Raw genomic sequence first — 8,619 nt, 5'->3', positions numbered from 1 at the left:
AAAAAAAAAAAAAAAAAAAAAAAAAAAAAAAAAAACATGACACATTACTGCCCACTTCTACACTTGAACCCCAGTTTCTCTGAAATGGCGAGGTGTAAGAAACTGAATACGAAGAACATCTGTGGCTAACAACCCCAACAAATTCCGTCAGGGCATCATTAGAACATGAAAACCTCTGCCTACTAAAATGAATTTGGGGGTTCAGGTACTGAAAGGGTGCAGTCATGTGTAACAGGTGGTTTTGCGTTTTGATGGATAGATTTTTTTTCTGTTGTTAATGAAAGTTTGGGAGGGGTTAGCCACAAGTGTTCCCCACTTGCAACATGTTTTTATTTACATGCACCTTTCCATTCAAGAGAAATTAGGGTTGAAAGTAGGAGGATAGATACATGTAACACTGCAAGACAGCACGTCCATAGGTAGACTTTTTTCATGTTCTGATGGTAATTCAATTACAGGATAGCATTGTATGACAGTAAATGCTTTACCTTTTATAAAACTTATAAATGTAGGGGTCCCATCTCAATGCTCCTTGCTATGCAAGGGGCTCCCCAATTTGCTTTTTCAATCTTGGGCTCCTAGATGCACTTGCCTTAACTAGTAGCCATGAGGGTCCCCTGTGTACACTACAAATTACAAGTCATTACGAATAACTGCTTAGGATATATCAAGGTTTGATCTCTCAGCTAAAGTAAACTCAACCTAACTTGTTACACTACATTGATTACACTTTTTACATTACTACATGGAATTACACTCTTAACAAAAACACAGGAACACTAGGAAGTTGGATCAAAATACATGGTACTGGACAGTTGGGGCTTAATACAAAGCACCAAAAGGACCTGACCTGAGAATACCAGTTTATGTGAAATCCCAGCCATCTTTATTTTGTTGACATAATTTAGGCTAGTGGCTCAAAGCCCCCCAAAAAAATTGCATAGGCCACATGAGAATAGAAACACAGCAGATTTAAAGCCACAGTACTGCAAGGAGGCTGGGGGAAGAATATAGCCCCTTTGTCCAACATACCATATCCCTAGCATAAAAAAAAAAACTCTGATTAAAAAGATTTCCTGGACATCTAAAGGCAAGGCAAACACATGGTCTCCAGGGAGCGTGCTCTTGCATTAACCACTAGCTAGAGCATTCTAAAAATATTAGGCGGCTTCTGGCCAAATGGTACAAACATGGTTTGATCCATATGAAAATACATCCCCAAGCTATGTCCCCGAATAAAGTTCAGCGCGAGTTTGAGATGCTTTATGACCGTCACACTGCTTCAACACATAACAAAATTTACGTTACTAATTGCAGGTTACTCAAAACAGGATCTGTTGACAAACCACGCAGCAAAAGGCCTGCTACTACCTCTACCAACGTTAACACTAAACTCCTGGAGCAGGCGTTCAAGGGCTGCACTGAAGGTCGATTCAGCAGATACTTCAGAGAGTGATAAAGCACTACACGTACGGACTACAGGTTGTTTAAAAACTTCAAGCAGAAGATTATGATGCTCGTGTAAATCACTACATCATAACCAAAACGACCCTCAGCTGTTGGAGAACTTATGGTTCAGCCACAAGTCTATCTTTCGTCTCTCTGGTCAGGCTAACCTGACACAACTGTCGAATTTGGTGAAAATAAAACCCAGCAGAAAAATTCTCGAGCATAAACGAGACTCTCCAAAGTTGGTGGTTTGGTGTGCAGCAAAGTCTAGCACTAGGGTGATTGGACCATTTTCCTTCTGCAATGCATCTGTTAACATGACCACCATTACAGGGAAAAATTACCTGGAGATGCTGCAGGGGTTTGCTGTGCCACAACTTCCTGCTAATGTCTTTTTTCAACAAGACCGTGCCCACTTTGCCAGGTTAGTCAGAGATTTCCTGAACAACATGTTTCCTGACCGATGGATCGGTCGAAGGGGTCCCCTCAAATGGGCTCCCCTCTCCCCTGACCTTACACCTTGAGACTTTTTTGTGGGGCTATATCAAAAGCAAGGGGTATGCCACTAAGCCTCGTAACCTGTCACAGTTTAAGGAAAGAATCTACACGACCTGCAGTGAGGTCGGGGAAGAGATGCTGCAAAATGTCAGAGAGGCTTGCGTCCAAAGGTGGCTGAAATTTGTCGAAAACAACTAGTCTTCAAGGCGTTTGAGTGGGATGGCAAGCCTAGCAAGTAAAACTGCAACAACTCCTTTGTTGATGCTAAAAAAAAATTGAATAACCTTTTTAAGGAATTTATTGAGAAAGTGTATAGTGACTTTGGGACACTGCAAGTCCTGTAAGAAAGTAAGGAAAAAGCTTGCTCAAAGTGAATGAAAAAAAAAAACAATATTAGTCCCTTAACATTGGTGTGTTGAGGCAGTGGTGCCCAACATTTTTCACCAGGGGGCCACTGTTGACTATGGGATATAACTCAAGGGCCACATCTCCCTGTTCTTCCAACATTTCCAGTTGCTAACATCTCTCTGATTCAGAGACATTGAGGGTCACAGAAGGTAAGTGGTCAGCTATGTGCAACAGGCAGCTTGCCAGCCTCTCAGTCCCTTGCACCGCAGATTTCACTCCTGGCATTAGTGTCTCCCCCTAGGCAAGGTTCCTCACTGCCAGTCTGAACACAGTTTGAAGTTTTGTGAACTTTAACCACAGTGCACAGACAATTGGCAGTAACCTAATTCATTACCATGAGAGTGGCTCCCAGGGGGTCCCCAACATGCTAACCTACTTTAGAGACGCTGGTCTTGAAATAGCCATCCTTAATGTAAAAATATCCTTGATAGTTGTTAATATTTTGTGCTTGTGACCCCCTATTTGGCAACCTATGTTTACAGGGGCTTAAATTTGGTTTAGTAACAGCTCTGAGGGTTCCCTGAATATTTTACATTTCTATGAGGGAGATATCCTTCTTAATCCCAGCACTCATGCAGCTGCTGGGATTATCTCAAAGTACAAGCAGCTCCTCTCCTAGCAGCATGATCTCGATAGAAAAACATAGAAGATACGTGCATCAGCATGGTTTGTACCTGCAAAAAGGGGACAAATAGAATAATATATATATATATATATATATATATATATATATATATATATATATATATATATATGTATGTAAACAGACGCTTTAATACAATTAATTTACTTTTTCCTAAAACTAAAGCTTTATTGAATAAATACAGTAAAAATTGCTTCAATGCATAGAGGGTAAAAGAGAAACAATAGTTGAAGAGGTTGTATATACGGTTGTCGCCTATGTGCAAGTTACAGGTTTATAAAAACTGAAAAAGAGTAGTAATGCACATTGGTTAATAAGCCTCAAAATGCAGCTTTCAGAATGCATCCCCATGTAGAAAGACAATTTGGAAACATTTTTTTTGTCATTCATTATCTCAAACCCTGAGAAAATCAACTTGTCATGCAAGATTTTATGTATTCTGTTTACAGTGCATTCTGACAGTCCACCCCGCCACTGGTTATTACCAACATTTGCTAGGACAGTGAAATTAATCCAGTTAAATCCAGAAATTCTTTGTGTTTGTGGCTAAACACTGCTTGTGTTTACTAAGCAAAAAGGGATGGCTCTTACCATATCAAAAGAGTTCCACTGATAAAATAAAATGTGTATTGAAATTTATGGAGAAAATGAACTTACACTAACATAACGTCAAACTTCAGGCAAAATGCTACATACACAAAACAAAGGACTTGTTTTACTGGCCAAACAATTAGCGTTTCTGCCCATATTGCCCAAGTTTACACAGCCCCATATTACATACACAGGCGAGTGGACAACACCACTTAAAGTTAAGAATTACAGTAGTATTCTTACTTTGCTCTCAGCCAGATGACCTAACATTAAAGGAGTATAAGTGGAATGATCAAGTCACCCGTCTATTTACTCTCTTCACCCATAAGATTTTTCTGTTGGAGTTGTTATATGTAGTTTTAAAGAATAACTAAATTTAGTACATTTACTCCAAAAACCTTCTCTTGCACTCAAGTCACATATGGCAGCCCACTAACTAATAGATATGTAGTCTCTGGGCTAGGTAACCCATTCACTTCAGAATCCTCATGACTCTTTCCACATAGCAAAGCTCTAAGAAGATTAAAGACAAAAATGCATGGCTTGGAAAGGAAGGTTACTTTGGCATAGGGCAGAAAAAGGAGACCTGAACTAAAGGCACAGCTGGGTTTTCATTGTTGTCCGTGCCCCTATTTCCTAAACATCATGTGCTGTTGAGAAGTGTCACAGGAACAGTACAAGACAGTAACAAAATGCATCTCACAAAGAACATCCCCAATGCAAGGATCCCACTGTCAAGAGCCATTGGGAGATACAAGAAATGGCCTAATCCACTGGAATTAGAAATATTGGGTAAACTCTCGATGACTATTTAAATGTAATCGAATACATTTCTAAGGTAAAAGACACTGGCGTCTAATTTTATGAAGTTGTGGATTTGATATTTAGCAAACAATATCTGGTGGAGAATCTTTAATGTACATGTGTTTTTTTAAGGGCAGCAATTGACTCTCAACCAAATAATGTCTGGTGAATGTCAGAGTCACTGATATAAAAACATATCAAGGACAGCCATTTATACCTTTACTTTTTTGGTTAAAACTCCATGTTAATTATTTAAAAAAAATCCAACATTCAAATCTTCCAAGGCTAATATTGTTCACAGTTATTTTATCACAAAAAAAGGAAGGAACATGAAAACTGTTCAAGGAAGTTGTTCAGTGGGCAGAAATAGTTATTTTTAATTATTTATTTTTTAACATAGCATTAACGCCCGTTTTATCTAAATGTAAGGTTCTTTAAAGATGTAAAAAGAAAATCTTTTTCTTTAGTTTTGATGCAATTTGTAAGGCATTAAATGTGTTGTAAAAACAACAAAATACTGGAGCAGTTAGTAAACTATTTTGACAGACTGCATGTTGTCACAACAAACTGTATGCTGTATACATTACACAGCTTGTAAATAAAAAGAGGAGGTTAAAATTAAACTAAATTGAAATTACTAAAATTTCACACACAAAAAAAGGGAAAAAGATACTTAGCTTAGATGTATTTTATTTTTTTTTATAAAGCACAAACCAGGCCAATTAATTATTTTACAAAAGTAAAAAAAAAGACTATTGTAAAGGCAGTCTATAGCAAGTATGTCTTCACAGAAAGAGAAAACAAAAGCAGCCCACAGTTTTTAAAGCTTCATTCACTAATAAAAGAGCATGTGTCACACAAGAGTGGTTCCACCTTCAAAGGATTTATATTTCTGTCCATTTAGTCCAGAGACTTAAGCTCTGCAAAATTTCCATCTTGCAGGGGAAGGGACTTAAAATTTCTCCACTGAAGCTTCATTTATGCCTGTCACTTTGCATAAAAGTACACACACCTTTTTGCTGCTTCACCTCTGTACTGTATAAAGGTCACCCAAAATAGATAGAAACCCAATCACTAACATCACAACAGATTCTTACAATATTATTATTATTATTAATTAGTTATTGAAAACATTTTTTAAATATGCAGTTTTTTTTAAAAGAAAGTCTGGTGATTCTGCTCTGAAGGTTCTTACTCCTACAATTCCTGTCATGGAATAATTGGTGCAAGTGGAATCTAGTTCCGAGCAATAGGCAGACAAATGCAGGGGTGCATGTAAATGAGCATGGCATTTGTTTGGTACACAGCGATTTAGTGATCTATCTACAACTACATTACTTTAGGTCTAAATTAAAAATTATACATTTTATTGTACAAGTACTCCTTTTTTGAATTCAATAGAAACACATTTCAACAAACAGACACATTTTGACATGTAATATTTTGCTTTAAAGTGCAATGCAAAGCAGGTGAAATTTAATTGGCAAAATGAAAATGCATGGGCCTTATAACAGAGATGTGAAACCTCATTCACATCACTGAAACATGGTAGCCACAAATTGTTGCAGAGTGGTACTATTCATTCTGAATATCACTACAAAGCACCTTGTCGATGGATATGAATTGCACAACAACAATGTATTATTATGCATTGCAGAGTGCTTCCAAAAATGCTACATGCACCTTTTTGATTTGTTTCAATGTTTTAGGCAGCTGATTCAAATGCACTAATGCAGCACAATAATAGTGTTAACTAGACCTTAAGGCTGTGTCTACATGGACTGTTTTCCCCAGCGTTTAAACTGAAGCTTTAAAAGCCCATGTTTGAAATTCAGGTGTTTTAAAGCTTGCCTTTAAACTGCTGGAAAATATCTATGCCGCATTTCACCACTTTTAAGTTTTCAAGCATTTACAAACGCTGGAACGCGCCCCCATTTCAAATCAATGGACCGGTTTACCCGTTTTAATCAAGGAGCATTATCTATACCTTCAAAAACATGTCTCAAGGAAACGCCCTGGTATAGATTAGCCTATTGAAATGTATTGGAATTTCAAACATGAGCTTTTAAAACCCCAGGTTAAATGCTGGGAAACAATCAGTGTAGACCCAGCCTAATGTTTGCGAAGGCTAAAACCTTGCTGACAAACTTACATCACTTGTGTTTAGGAATCCACACATTTTTACTAGGCATGGACAGGATTCAAGTATTTCCAGCTAAATGCTGAGGTTACAGAAAATCCCAACTTTTCAATAGAGACTATCCACAATGTATGAACAATCAATGTGAAATAAAAACTAAAATGGCACCATAGAATCTAAAGATGGAGTTCCATGGCTGTCAAGATAAACTGGACAAATAGCAGAAGTGAGTCCAAGAATATATCTAGCAAACTAAAGTTGAATACACACGTGAAATTATTGTTGTTGAAAAGGATCTTTTACGATCCTTTTCAACGACAAAGGACTGCACGATGCATGAACGATGCACGATGCATGGAAAAGGAAGGGGGAGTGCAACAGAGCGGCACCCCGCTGCACCCCCCCCCCCCTTCTCTTGCATTAGGATCCTCAGATTCTCGTTCGATATGTGCCCTGAGACGATAATCAGGCGAGAACCATTGGACGTGTGTACGTAGCTTAAAGCTACCAAGCACTGGAGCCCCAGGTTTATTCCCTGCCAGAACACATTTGAACTTAGAAAATGTGAGGGTCAATAGACAACATGACTATAGCAGAAACATTAGATTGTGAGTTTCTGTAGGGAACAGTAAGGCTTTGCACACACCTAAGATCACGGTGACTAGAAACAATCTTTTGTGTTCAGGCAATATTCATATTAGGTACATAGACTTAGGTATGTAACTTAAGAGCTGCATAACATGATGGGATAGGACAATACATCTTCATAATTTAATAAATATATACACAGACACACTAACAGAAACATTCCAAATTGACAATTGAGGTACATCCTGGGAAAGCCAGTTAGTCACTCCATTAATCATTTGTCTTTAAACCAACGCGTTGCAGTGTTACTGTGCAAACACAACTGTATTGTAGCTAAAGCGCACTACACATATACGGTGGTACATTTTATTAGCAAATCTGCTAATAAAGCATACATGATTTTCATAAACCGAATATTCTCATACATACATCCTAGAAGGAAAAACCTCGATCCTGTCCTTGCCCGACATCTTGCTAGTAGAACAGCTTCTCTTGCCTCTCACCAGATCTGCGACCAGACAGCAAAAGCATAAAGTCATGTGACTTGAATGACAAGAACAGGTCCTCGTGACCAATCACATGATGTGGCTGAACTATACTTACTATGGAGTGAGGTAAATGTAAAAATGGAGTTGTTTGAAGGAGGGGTGTGGCTTATTACGGAGTGACGCAAGTCATACTGAGAATTCTGGGGATGTTTCCTCTCTGCAGCTGGGGGTTTCTGGTAGCTGTGAAGGATCTTGCGCGCAGACAGAACAGTCACAGCTGATTGTGGCATACCCAATCAGCTGGTAGTACGCATGTTCTGCAGCCCCAAATCTTTGAGTACAAACCTCCATATCTCATAAACCAGGGCTGTCAAACTCAAATACACAGAGAGCGGAGAAATTAAAAACTTAGACCAAGTCGCAGGCCAAATTTGAAATTTATTGAAAAACAATCTCAATAAGAAGTAACAAGAACACATGAGAAGAGCATGCAGTAGTATGCAGTGGATTATTTAGAGCAATCCACTGCATATTACTTCATGCTCTTCTCATGTATTCTTGTTTCTTATTGAGAATAATTGTTTTACTTTGCCAAAGAATGCATTGTGAAACCAAATGAATTGCTGCATTCATTTGGTTTCACATAGCATTCTCTGGCAAATTAAAACAATTTATCTCCCCACACATTTCAAACTATGGGGATCATTTTAAAAACTAGTGAAAATTCAACATCGGGCTTGCGGTTTTAAATGTAGGAACCCATAGAAATGATAGACTTCTCGGGCCACTTACATAGTGAGGAGGTGCGACCCCTAAACTTTTACCTACCTGTCACAAAACAAGAAATGTCATAATACACTACCCTGTCCACTTCCCTATTTTAAACCCCAATTTCTCTGGAACAGGGAGATGTAAATAGAAAAATGTAGGTGCAAGTGGGGGACATGAGTGGCTAACACCCACTAAATTTAATCACTATGGCATCGCCAGAACTTAAAAAAACTGCTCAT

At 38.3% G+C, this 8,619-nt stretch overlaps 1 protein-coding gene across 1 annotated transcript in view; it reads right to left on the bottom strand.

Moving 5' to 3' along the window:
* Positions 1-7,709, bottom strand: part of ATP6V1D (ATPase H+ transporting V1 subunit D) — a 35,894-nt gene extending 28,185 nt beyond the window's left edge. The window contains exon 1 of the mRNA XM_072427870.1: positions 7,551-7,709. Within this exon, the coding sequence (XP_072283971.1) occupies positions 7,551-7,660 (110 nt within the window). The 5' untranslated portion in view covers positions 7,661-7,709. The remainder of the gene's footprint in view (positions 1-7,550) is intronic.
* Positions 7,710-8,619: the final 910 nt, after the last annotated feature.

This window comes from Pyxicephalus adspersus, chromosome 12 (assembly GCF_032062135.1).
Source record: "Pyxicephalus adspersus chromosome 12, UCB_Pads_2.0, whole genome shotgun sequence".
In the NCBI taxonomy this organism is placed as follows: Eukaryota; Metazoa; Chordata; class Amphibia; order Anura; family Pyxicephalidae; genus Pyxicephalus; species Pyxicephalus adspersus.
The sequence above is the reverse complement of the archived record's forward strand: the minus strand, read 5'-3'. Positions and strand labels throughout refer to the sequence as shown.